This window comes from Zosterops lateralis, assembly GCF_965231275.1.
Source record: "Zosterops lateralis genome assembly, chromosome: 11".
Taxonomy (NCBI): domain Eukaryota; kingdom Metazoa; phylum Chordata; class Aves; order Passeriformes; family Zosteropidae; genus Zosterops; species Zosterops lateralis.
The window spans coordinates 9871941-9885197 of NC_139771.1; the positions used below are offsets into that span (position 1 = coordinate 9871941).

At 47.6% G+C, this 13257-nt stretch overlaps 1 protein-coding gene across 3 annotated transcripts in view; it reads left to right on the plus strand.

Moving 5' to 3' along the window:
- Positions 1-3919: 3919 nt before the first annotated feature.
- The window catches only part of FLNB (filamin B), a gene marked incomplete at its 5' end in the record, with an annotated part of 71563 nt that continues 62225 nt past the window's right edge, over positions 3920-13257 (plus strand). For all 3 annotated transcript variants that reach the window (XM_083869531.1, XM_083869533.1, XM_083869532.1), the window contains one exon: positions 3920-4268. In XM_083869531.1, coding sequence (XP_083725657.1) covers positions 3920-4268 — 349 coding nt within the window. The remainder of the gene's footprint in view (positions 4269-13257) is intronic.

Genomic DNA, 13257 nt, shown 5'->3' on the forward strand with positions numbered 1-13257 from the left:
AGCCATGGCTCACTCCTGCTCTAAGCAAAGTATGCAGATGTTGGATTAACAATTGAGATGAATTCCGATTCTTGTCCTCTTACAATCAAAGCAAGCTGTTGCTGAACAATGTGTCAAGCAGAGAGCATGTACAGTGTCCCAAATGGCTGGTCTCTCTCATGTATGGCCCATGACTTGGAGGAATCCAAGAACATATCATCACATGAGACTGTGATAAGTTGATTATCCTGAAACAGACCTGACTTCATTAGTCACCCCATCATGTGCTGTTCACTGATGTCAGCGAGGGCCCATGCTGCCGCTCCCCACACCCTTCTGCTTTTGCAAAACCAGGCTTCAACAGACTTTTCCTCAATGAAACAGCCAGTGTTAGAGCTGCCATATCCCTCTACTCTTACTATGCTCCAAAAACTAATAGCAAGTGTCCACTGTGGAGCCACGTGGTACCATTCCAGGGCCCCAGGGATACGATAAATTAGATTAAATTTCCATTAAGGATTGTCAATGATCCCAAAAAGAACAGCAACAGACCTGCAAAGGCCAGCCAACTTTTATTTACCTTTACAGTTTAAACTGTGCTCCTAATTTCTTTTAATCCTGCTAGCAAAGAAACTCCCTACAAATTCAGAGATCTTAATGCCATATTCTGGTTTGAGGGACATTCTGCAGTGACTTTTTGCTAAAAATAGAGCATGCCATAATGAATTGCTCTTACAGCTTATTCCATTTGTCAAAGCTGTATTTTCAAACACAAAATATTCTGAGCAGTTCCATGATAAAACAGTGAGTATGTGGCAGAGGAAGCCCTCTGCTGCTGAATTAAACAGGATCTTATACATACATCCACACAAATATCTACCCATATAAATATGCACATAAGGTATTTCTGCAAGGCATACATTAGTTCATTTGTAATAATATACAGTACCAAGATGGTATTCCAGCAAGTACAGATTCATGGGTTAGCTTGTTTTTATTTCTCTGTCTGCTGATGAAACTTGAAACACAGGTTCACTTGTGTTAAACTGTCTCCCAACTTCATTTCAAAGGAAATACAGTTTTTCAGGTCAAATGTGACCCCAAAAAGAATGCAATCATAGAGCAGTACAGAGGGACTCTCTCATCAGTAGATGAGACCAGGCATTGATGCCCAGCCCTGCAGTTGCTGCCACAGCTGGATATCACATTTGTGGCCAGGCAGGTCCCAGACAGGGCACCTCTCCTGATCTCAGTCACCCATGCAGGCAATGGGGTGTCATGCAGGGAGGGGCTGCCCCTCTTCGCTTCCTGTCAACCAGAAATCTTGATCAGATCATAGCTGTGAGGGTCATCTGTGACTGGGAAGAAAGAAACGAAACAAGATCTGTTCCTCAGAGCAGAAATTATTTTGCTTTTTTCATTCTCTTTTCATAAAGCAGTCTTTGTTTCCCAATAATCATGAAAGCAGTCAGGATGCAAAAGGCTGAATTCTGATCAAAAGCCCTATGATGTGCAGGGAAGGGCAGCTGTGACACAGGCTGCTGCATCCAGACCACCAGCACCCCACCAACCCTGCATGGTCTCAACAGCAACAGCCACTGCCCTTGTCCTGAGTCTGACAGGGTGAGCTGGGCTTGAATGTCTGTGCCAGGGCTTTGCTGAGCACTTCACATCTGGTTTTGTGCCTCAGTACTTCTGATGGGATAGAGGGATGGATGGATGGATGGATGGATGGATGGATGGATGGATGGATGGATGGATGGATGGAGTGGTGGAAAACCACTCAAAGAAACCGCTGTCCTTATGTGTGCAGAGCATGTCATTGTACAGTATATCCTTGGGATGAGAATTTTCTTTGCTGGGTCTATGGAAAAAATTACTTTTATTGAAAAATATGCAAATTAAAAATAGAGGTCCTTATACTAATTCTGCCTTTTTCCTGTGTAATTCCTATTCATTGCCTTTGTTACAGAAAAAACAATGTCTGAAGCTTCAACTTTCAGCATGGCACAGGCACAAAATGATAATAAAGAGTGTACATTACTAGGTGTGGGATTGAAAAGGAAGGGAAATTAAAACATTATAAGCAATCAGCTAATCCGGATGTGGAACAGTTGCTAAGGAGTCCAGGCCAAAGTCAATACGCAATTAGTATCTATTAAAAGATGAAGTATAGGAGGATGGGAGAAAAGTCCTTGAGAAAAGGCTCAGCTCCATGTTTCCAGGCTGCTTTCCCCTGGGCTCACAGCACAGAGCTGCTCACAGAGGCAGCATCTCTATGCTCTGTCTCTGTAAATTAAAGCTCTCACTTAATGTCAGTTTTTACTTTAATAATAAAAGCAGCTTCCTGCCAAGTGTTTGGCTCAGTAACTTGAGGAAAGGGCAGTGGCTGCTGTGCCATGAGAAACACCTCAACATTTCAGTATACTAAAACTGATCTCTGATTTCTTTGATAGTTTTTTTTTTTTGATAGTTTAAAAACAGGAGGCAATGCTGATTAGGGAACAATGGAAGTTTAGACGTAGCTCCCACTTTACCTCACCTTCATATTTTCTTCCTTCTTAATTTATTGTCAACAAATGCATCTAATATAAATTATTCTGGCAGAAGGATCTATTAGGTCACTGGAGAGAAACCATGGTTTTATGGTTTAGCAGAGGCATTAGAATAACACCCTTGAAAGAAAATAATTGGACATTTGTATTCCAATTTTCTGGCTGAGAATGACTATAGTAATTTAATTAAATAAGACTTTATTATAGATTGTGTTTTAATGGATTTGTCTCCTCTGAAAGACACCTACACCTTTCAGTGTGGCAGCCTTGATGTAAATAGGTAGACAGGCACACACTTCACTTAATCAGTGGAGCAGCTCCTGGTAGCAAAGCCAAGACAGTAAGTGCGTGCTGGATTGGACCCAAGGGGAGGATGAGTGGGTGGGCAAAGGCTTCCCTCGGATAGGGACACCTCGCCACAGCTTTCAGTGACCCAGAAAGTGTCGTGAGATGTCTCGGTGACCTGCAAAAATTCAGTATATGCAGCAAGGCAGCTGAAGTAGTTCTATTGACTCTGCTGTCATCAAATGAGTCAGCGGCAAGTCATAGTCCTGTATGTCAGCAGGGAGTGGCGCGCCAGGAAATCAGTCACAAAAGTAGGGGGAAAAAGCAAAGAACTTCTCAAGAACTCGAACTGTAATTGACTGTTTTTAGAAGTTTCTATTATTTTCAAATGGCCGATAAAATCGTGCGTGTCGGCACAGAGGTTGCTGACCCTTTGCCCCATCGCATCTCGGGTGAGCGCCCTGAGCGTCTCCCGGCGCGGGCTGTGCAGGATTGAATCCCTCCAGCCCCGAGCCTCGGCTCTGCCGGCCCCCTGCACAGCTCTGCAGGCCCGCAGAGGGGTCACCCACCACACGGCTAACGGCCTGGCCTGTATCGCCTGAGTGGGGCTGTGCTGGGGGTGTGCGGGTGGGTCGGGGGCCCTGCTCCTGTTCCTACTGCGGGATTCATTTGTTTGTGGGGCGAGGGGTCTGCACCCCGGCCGTGCACTGCGCTACTGCCCGTGCCCGGGGGTCACGCCCAGCCCCAGCCCCGCCCGGCACCTCGGCCAGGTGAGTGTCGGCCCGGCGCGGCCCCCGGTCCATCAAGAGCCGGGCCCCGCCAGGCCCGGCCCAGCCCGGCCCCCGCGAGCCGGTGCGGTGGGGCGCGGGCCGAGGCGGCGGAGGGCGTGCCGCTCCCGGAGGATAAAGCCCGGGCGGCGGCGCGGGGCCGCGCACAACGGGCGGGTCAGGCAGCGGTAGCGCAAGCGGGTGTGAGAGTAGGAAAGGAGAAGTGCCGGGACTCAGCGCAGCTCTCTTCACTCCCTTCACTCCCTTCCCGCAGGCGGCCGGGCGGGGCGCGGGCGGAGCGCAGCGCAGCGAGGAGGCGGAGCGGGGCTGGCCATGAGCACGCAGGCGCGGGGTCAGGGCGCGCAGAGAGCGGCCGATCCCGACGGAGAGATGCCCGCCACCGAGAAGGACCTGGCGGAGGACGCGCCTTGGAAGCGGATCCAGCAGAACACCTTCACCCGCTGGTGCAACGAGCACCTGCGCTGCGTCAACAAGCGCATCGGGAACCTGCAGCATGACCTGAGCGACGGGCTGCGGCTGATCGCTCTGCTGGAGGTGCTCAGCCAGAAGCGCATGTACCGCAAGTACCACCAGCGGCCCACCTTCCGCCAGATGCAGCTGGAGAACGTCTCGGTGGCCCTCGAGTTCCTGGAGCGGGAGAGCATCAAGCTGGTCTCCATCGGTGAGTACGTCTCCGGCGGGCCGTTTTGTTGTTTTCTCATTTTATTGTGTGGTGTGGTTTTTTTTTTGTTTGTTTGTTTTGTTGTTTTTTTTTTTTTTTTTTTTTTTCCTGCGCTGGACCTTTGCCTGGTGGAACCATGACGGGGCGCAGGGCAGTGGGGGCTGCGGGCTCGGAAGCCGAGGGGCTTCTGCTGCTTTTGTCTTTAAAGAGCTGTGTGTGCCGTGGGGCTGCCCCACAGCCCGGCTCTCGGAGCTGGCAGTGAGCTCCTGTCCTCAGCCTGTCCCTCTTGGTCGCTACCTCAGAGGTGAAGCTTTGCTTTCAGGTCTTTCCTGAAGAAACCGAGTGGCAGAGCGTGTTCTCTCCCTGTGCAGGCGCCGACCCCTCCGGCAGCCCGGCAGGAGTGTGCGGCAGGAGGATGGCGCTCTAGCTGGGCGTACCTGGGCTCCGGCGGGTGCTGGAGCCAGACTCTGCAGCTGGGCGGAATAGCTACAGCCCTAGGTTGTATTAAGAGTGGGGATATTTTTCTCACCACAGCCCAGTAGATGATGCCAGTGTTCAGGTTAGCACTGGTGCTTGCCTAAGCACAGTTGCAGCCTTTGAACACTTTTCTCTCAATCTTTTTCCTGCGGTAGGTCACAGCAGGAAATGCTCAAGGAACCCTGCTAAGCCCAGGCAATGAGTGCTTTGAGCTACTATCACCCAGGCTGGTATGAGATTTGTCTGCCCGTTCCATGCTGGAGCATGCAGTTGGTTGATAGCTGGTGGTTTGGAGGCCAAGGCTCCTGGCATGCACGTCGGATTGCGGATGATCCCTTAGGAATGCGTTCGGTGACCGTCTGGGGAATAGCTCAGGTGTGGCCACACGATGTAGTCTGTAAAGCAGTAATCTGAATGCTTGAGAGATCTCTGGGAAGGAATGTGCCTTTTCTGGCTCTTTGTCGGATAGCTATAACTACTGCTTCTTGAGGTCTCTGGCCTCGATGAATTGCACAGCTGAATTTAGGCGATTGTAGCTCTCCTCAGTTGTCTAAAATGGTTGGCCAAGGTAAAAGCTGTTTCTCTTCAAAGGCTTTAACTACAATAGCAAGAAATTAGAAACTTCTCCAGTTTGGGGGAGACCTGGCCCTCTCTGGAAACCTGTAGCTAGGTACCCTCTTCCTCTCTACTAATGTGTACAAGCAGCTTTGGACAAGAAGTGAAGACTGTTGGTCCTAAGTGGCTGATGGTCCTCCCTGGGTAGAACAGCTAATGTACTTGCAGCTGAGAGTGAAGCTGGTGCTAATTATTTACTTAGAGATGGATTCCCTTTGCACTCAGTGGGGTTTGCATTGCAGCTGCTGATTGCTCGGTTGTGCTTTTGCTAACATCAGAGCTCACCTTTCTGTGGCAGCTGCTGGACTAGCTCGAACACCAGGCTAGCACTCTCCTCCTATTTTATTGTTTTCCCTAGAAAAATGTTGTTGCTCCAGCTGCCTTCCTATTTGTCTGTGGAACTTCCCGAGTGTGGCGGGTTTGGGAGATCAAGGCTACTCCAGTCAGGTCTGGCTTTCAGTGACTTCCTTTTTAAAAAAGCTGCTGTGACTGTGCAGCTCCTTTACGTGGTTAGGCTGAGCTGCAGGGTGTCTGTAATCATTTAAGACATGTCTATTTGTTTTACAGCTTGCTTGCATTGTGTTGGCTATTTAAAAAGCCAAATAAAGTTTAAAAAACCCAAACCCTGCGAACTTGAAGCTTTCAGAAAATGGAATGACTATGACTTCTAATGCTTTTGCCATATCCCAGCCTCTGCATGAAAGAGTGTACAGCTCTGCCACCTGAGCTGGAGCCAAGGAGTGGCACAGGAGCCCTACTGTGCCTCCTGGATAAACTGAGCCTGTCCTGAAAAAACATTCTGAATGCCCTTTCCAGAAAAGACAATCTAAGTGAGCCTTGCAGTGTTCTGCTGGGTTGAAGGGCTGAAGCCCTCGGCGCCTTGTCCTGCAGGTGCAGTGTCCATGGGGTTCACTACCTTCCCCTCGTGCGTTTTTCCCTGCAGGTTCTGAAAAGCTTGGGGCTTCCTTTCTGTTTCTACTGTTTAGTCTCTTTTTATGTTGTTGAACAAAACCAGGGCCATTGCAGACCCTGGAGCTGAAGTGAAAAAAAGGAAACTAGTAAGGGCTCTTAGGTGGAGAGCACCAGGTTGGCCCTTAGTGCCTGGGGTGTTCAGGGCCAACTCTGAGCCAAATCAACTGGGAAAACCTGACAGCTGCGCCTCCTAGACTTCTGGCATTAATAATGCCATCAGACCTCTGCTAAGTGGATGCAGTGCCTGTTCCAGTTATTATTTAACTTCCAGGACCATTTTGGAAGCCATGTGTTACAGCTCAGCTACTGCTGCTGTACTACAACCACATTTTAAAACCTTTTCAGTAGCAAGGTTTTGGCATTCAGTGTTTGTCTATTTAAAATAAGTCTGCCTATACACAGTGTTTAACCACAACCCTTTCTGGATGCATGTTAGCAGCTCAGCCTCTCCTGCTGCTGTTACCCCTTGTTTAGTCCCTGCTCTAAGTCTTTTGCTAGTTTCAGGGAGCTTTTCTTCTAGGCATGAAGTGTCTTCACTTCAATGAAAAATTGACTGCATGAATAATCTGCTGTGAAAAAGGCCATGAAGCACATTGTGCTTTGTGCCATCCAGCAAAGATGGGAGTGAATGCTCTGAAAAAGCTGTTGTGGGAACAGGTAACTTCATGGAGCCTTCTGCTCAACATGAGGTGGCTGCTGGGCTGCTCAAGTGTTAACAAGTGTTAAGTCTAGCTTTTTTCCTTGTCTGCTAGACTGAGATAATTGCAAATTCCTGGGTGCTGAGTGGCATGCTGCATGACAGGCACTGGGAGTAGGATGCCAGGAATGTAGCGCATAAGGGCTTTGCTCTTGGCTGAAGGGGTTGAATTGACACTACAGAGTACTTACCAGAGAAGGAAGGGGAGTTGAAGCTAATTTGGCATTGAGCTTGTCTCTAGAAACTCTGGTAACTAGCAATAGGAGTCAACTAATATAGCTTAGAAACAGAGAAGTTGTGTGGCTGAAGCCTGGCAAATGGTCTTGGGGTGAGATCTGCTAAGTTGCACCCAGGCTTGCAGCTGGCAGGTCCTAGGTTCATACTCAGCTGCACAGTTCCTCTTGGCGTTGTTCTCATGGCCACTCCTCACCCAGCAGCCTCAGGTCAGTGGTAAAGGGAGGATAGTTGCCAAGCTGCCTTGTTGAGTAAAACTGCAGTCTTGGGCTGCTACAGTCAGATTGAGCAAACTGAAAAACGTGATTTCTCTGCCAGCCTGTACTTTCACCAGGTGAGTGAGCCGAGCTGGTTTGCCTCACAACGGCAGGATGTGAAGTGGCAATGCGAGTGAATGGATGGGCAGTGGCACGTCTGCTGCCATGGCAGTAGGATCCAGTGCTGGCCTTGGCTACAGTTGTGTGATTTGTTTACAGGCTTATCTTTGTGGTGGTCCTGTGTCCTGCTGCAGTGCCTTCAGGGAGTTAAGCTATTCCAGGAAGGAGATGGGTGAGAGGAGTATGGGGTTTTAATCATGGTCTGTTGGTACTTGCCTCATGAAGAGTTTGGTGGTGGCATATTCCAGCTGCAGGAGTACTGACCAAACCTAACCTGTACATTGGGTGGGGTTTTGGTTAATGACCAAGTACTTGATGCACACACTGTGGTCTATAGTGTGCTTAAGGTGAAAGTATCATGACCTATGAGTCTGAGGACATTATAGAAGTCTCATTTTAGGAAAACAGTTGAAAACCACCTTTCTTCCCTGTGCTGCTGATACATTTAAGATTGACAAAACAAACTACATTTCTAGAGGGAAAATTGCAAAACATTAAATGTGTTGTCTGTAACGCTTAGAGCTAAGTCTTTGAAAACTGAAAAAAGAATGTGTTTTCAGCCTGTGTACTTTTACGGGTTCTTCTGTCTCACTCAATGTTCTATTAACACATCATAAGGAGGTAGTCAAAATACTGTCTGCCACTTATCTGTGACTGGATGCTGCTTTCTGGAAAATATCCAGTGTGTCTTGGAAACAGATTTCTGCTTCTTGGAAATGTGACATTCCTTCCCCTTGAAAATAATTTTTGATAGATGGGTAGTGGACCTCTTTGCTGGAGGTGGCTTCAGCTTTGAAAGGTGCTTGGCCTCCTCAGGGCCTTCTGTTTTGGTAGTTGGACTGCTGGTCTAATGAAAAAATGCCTTTGCCTGAACTATGAGTTCCAAGTTACAGGAAACTTTAAGGTAGCTTACACAGACTGTTCTTGCATTCTTTTACATATGAGCGGAAACTTGTAAAGTGATCAAGCTTTGGTAAAATTACTTAGGGCCAGTTAGACTAATGTGCTAAACAGCTTTTTCATTTAAGGCACTGAAGGCTATGCCAGCTATTCAAGATGGACTGAAATCTTAACTGCTCCATATTCTAATTCCATGTCCTGTATTGACTTACATGGGGATATTTAAATCTAAATGGGTTAGGATAACTCTTTTCTACCCTACAACTGTAACTTAAGAATGTGATTAGCCTTGTGTGTGGTCATGCTGCTATGTTGCCAGCATTGTTCTGTGTCCGCTCCAAGCAATGCGAAGTAAAACAATGGTCTCTGAATCCCCTAGGCTGCAGAGGAATTCTGTTTTCTCTCTGCCCCTCAGAAAAAGACTTTGATGAGCAGCTAGTTGGATCCTGAACAAGAGTCTGCTAAGTTTAGACCACTAATGCATGTTTAGCAAGCACACCAGAGTGAAAGTGTGTTGCTGGTGATGCTGGAGTGAACAAACCTCTACTGTACTGTGATGTCTACCAGGTCCCTGCCACCAGCATCACGTAGCCCTGTCTTCTTTTATTGCCTGGCATGATAGTGAGCTCATGAATATGTTACCTGACTCATAAGTCCTTACAGTAAAAAAGACACAGAGCTCAGTGAAGTGGTGTTTGGCTCTGTAGTGCAGTACCAGTGTGCCTGAAGTGCTGTCACAGTGACTTGCTTATAAAGCACTGAACGTTACTCTGGCTGTTGGTGAGGTAGCCAGGCTTTCTGTAGACAAACTGTAGGTGCCTGTGGGATTTTCTTGCGCTTTTTTTTTTGTCCTTCGATAGTGCTGTGGGTCCTTTTCTAGAGTACCCACCCATGGGGAGAAGGAGTGCACCATGGTAGTGATGGGCACACATGGTAGGTGGAAGTAGGTGAGGATGGGTAGATGCAATCAACTTGGATGTGGCAAGAAAAACAGAATCGGATATACCAAGTGTGTCTCTGCCAGAGGAAGGAAATACTGGTGTAGCTAAATGTTAACTGCTGTGGGAAGAATCCAACCCAAAATATATGTAGAAAAGACTAGGGGAAAGCCCCACTTGTTAGGAGATTTGAGCAGTGTGCTACAGCCTACACTATATGGCATTGCTTAGCTTATTTCAGGGTGAATTCCTGCTAATGGTCAAAGGTGGCGGTGAAGGAACAATATGTGTCTTTAGGTGGTGTTTGGAGGAATGAGTAGCAGTTTCATGAAAATGCTGTGTCTGTGAAACTTGTGCTAGCTGCTTCTATATCATTTATTGATAGCTGTACTTGTCTGTCTGTGTGCTTGGTAAAACTGGACACTCACCCTTACCCTCTTGCAGCCTCCCACCGGCTGGAGTGAGTAGAGCTACCCTTGCTCTTCCTGGGAACTTGACCTCGGGTTCAGAGTTGAGTCAAGTGAGATCTGAGGTTCTGTGCAATGGGCTAAGCAAGCTCTGCCTGTTTATTTGGATTGGTGCAATGAAACTCTAGTGAGTTTTTTCCCCTAGGTTCTGCTTCTGAGGACTTGATGCAGATTTTCTCTCCCCACGAGGCAAAAGTTTGTGTTGTTGCACTCCTGCCTGTGTTTCTCCTAAGGAAGAACTAGTGCTCTGTAATCTAATAGGGAGGACTTTCTTCTAGGTCATCATTAGGAGATAAATCCCAGTTCTGTACTCAAAAGCCTTGCAGTAAGTGTATGCTGTATCTTAACCAGATGATTCTCTGGGCTCTGATGTGGTTTCTAACCTGTCTGTCAGCCTGCCTTGGCTCTCGGTCCCTCCTGCAACTAACCTTGAATTTTGATCATGCCTGCATAGTATCTGGTACATCACAGTTAGGATTGGATCTGCTGTGATGGGCTTTGGGTTCACCTAATGGATTGCAAATCCTTGTGTAAGCACTATTCTGCTGTAAGCAGTTGAAGTCTTAACATCCATAGTGAGATGTGTGCTATGTCTAGTTCCTACTGTGCTTGTACATGGCAACTGGATACAACCACTGCAAGAATAAACTGGATTTTTTGTGCTAGTGAAAACAAGCTAGGCCACTTCAAACAGCAGCCAGATAAAACTTTGCCCAAGTTCCTGGGGAAACAAGGGTTGCCTGGCACATCCTCTCTTGTGGTAAGTAAGGCAGCAGACCCTGCCCTGGGCTGCCTGGGAGTGGGCAGAGGGTGGAGTAGCTGAATCCTGCCTCCCCTGGTGTGATGGGTTGAAGTTGTTTGAACTTCCTGCTGATACAGTCCTTGAAAGAAAACAGCCACGTCTCTCTAAAATATCTGAAGAGAATGGCCACAGAAGCAGCTGAACTGTCTGGTTAACTAGCGGGATGCTTCCTCTGAGTCAGATGATGGCCCTTTACTGTTCCTTACAACCTGGAGAAGTAGGCAACTAAACTAATGGGAGGGAACCAGTAAATACAGAAGGCAGTCTCTTACTTTAAAGCCTAAATTCAGCAGGTACTTCAGAGTTACTTTGGCTGGGTCACTGAAATACAGCAAATTTTACTGATCAGGCTGGTGAGCTGGTAATGGCAGAGCTTTGATCATCCAGGCTGTGGCTTTTCTTGCGAAGTGACAAGCTGTTTTCATGTAACAGCAGCAGCAGGTTGCATGAACTCTCCTGCTAACATTGCCCAGTAACAGCACAAAAATGACTGTGGGCTACAATGACATCATGGGCTATGGCTCCTTCTCCCTTGCTTCAGGCCATGCTGTAAATCATGATGCATTTATTTGTCAGAGCATTGAATTACTCCGGCATGAGCTGGCCAGGCTGTATGGCAGCACAGTTCCCAAATGATGGGTCCTCTGAGGGTGAAGTGGGCACAGACTGCCATGCTGACACTCAGCCTGTCTGCTGAGAGGGGCAAATTGGGCAATGGCTGTTGCAGCACATCCCACTGTCACATTGCTGTGGTCGGTTCTGGCATGGTGTGCGTGCTGCGCTGAGCAGAGAGCCGCCCTCTGCTCTCCTCCTGCTGCTGGGGTGGCTCTTGCTGCCTCCTGCTTGCCTGGGTGGGGTGCAGGCATTTGCAACACTGACCACAGCCCTGTGCGTGGCTGCTCTGTTGCAGAGCAGTAGCTGAAAGCACTGGAGGCAACTGCTAGCCCATGGCTGGTGTGCTGCCACCCACTTTTTGTGCTGAAACCTGTGTGATGAGCTCTGGGCTGAGCTATTATATGCTGCTCTGAAATGCCAACTCCTATCCTTTGCATTAGTGCTGTGAGCATGTCTTGCCCTGGGGACTGCCCCAGCCTGACCTGGGAGTAGGAAGCTGGTGGCTGCTCTCCTCTGCAGTTCACAGCCCACAGCAATTTTGGGTTACCCTGTGTGCTTATGGCTGTCTACTGGTTTTGATTAGTCTGTGGCCTCTCTTGTAAGGAGACAATGCGTTCTGTATTTCTGAGCTTATATTAAAATGCACTGTTGTAGTTGGTGGGCCCAAAATGAGCAAGTGGTGAGCTATGTTGTGTATTTGTTTGCTCTGGGGCCCTGCAGCAGGAGGCACAGCATAGAGAACTGTGCTTAGCCAACACCTGTGATACGTGCATTTGAAGGCTATTCAAACACAGAAGAGGAAATACTGTCCCCCTTGGCTAGATACTAACTTGCTCTGTGTTTCCTTTAATTGGTGTAATTAAATGTTTTGCATTCCCTTTTCTCACAATAAGCTTGCAGTAGTAGGCGTAGCAGTTTTAGTGGACTTTCCATAGGCAAATACTGGCAATCCATGTCTTGGAACTAGTTGAAGTTTCAGTGCTAAACCACTGATGGGTACATCTTGGAGGTGAGCTTTACCTTTGCATAGATCCTCCCTTTTTTATAAGGCGAGTGGTAGGAGCAGGTTTCCCTGATCTCAGACTACAGGAGCAAAGAGCCTGACCCTGGGGTATATGTGCAGGGTCCTGCATTTGTCTTAAATGCATTTTCCATGCTGGGAACTGACAGTGTAATAAATACACTTTATATCTGTCATAGTGTGAGACACAAATCTTGGATTTATCTCTCTGCTTTTGATCCTTGCTATGGAACAGGAAATGCTGGCTTGCTAAACAAAACTGGTGTCTAACTTGCACCTTAATGGTGCTAGGTATCATATGTTGTCTCACCATCACAGCTAGACAGTTTCTGTAGGATTTCTCTGCAAAACTAGAAGTAATTCTGCTTGTTGATCTCCTGAATAATCCTGAAGTCTAGGCATCTTTGAGCCTCCTCTAGCGCTGGATGTTCCTGAAGGGCTGCTGTTTGCTGATATTGCTCTAGTTGCAATGACTGTCTGAGCAGTTGTCACTTGCTCAGACATGACTTGTTATCAAATTCCCTTGTGGGGGACAAGTTGGTGTCTGAGCAGACTTACAATAGTGTCTGTGGGAAGACTTGGGATGTTAATCGTGTTGTTTCAGCTTTGTTCCGGCTGTTGATTACCACTGTGGTTGCATGCAAATATCCTATAGCTTATGTAACCACTAGAGCAAGATCAATGATCTAATTAAAAGTGAAATAGAAACAGCTTCAGTTGTTTCTGAGGACTGTTTTTTTGGTAATTCTTTTAGGCATGCAGCTATGAAGAAGCAGAAAATCTAGGCTGGAAATTTGTGGTGACGCTTAAAAGGGCAGTGACTTCTGGTGCCACAGCCTGAGCTCACCAGTGCTGGACACTGCTGCTGTCATAA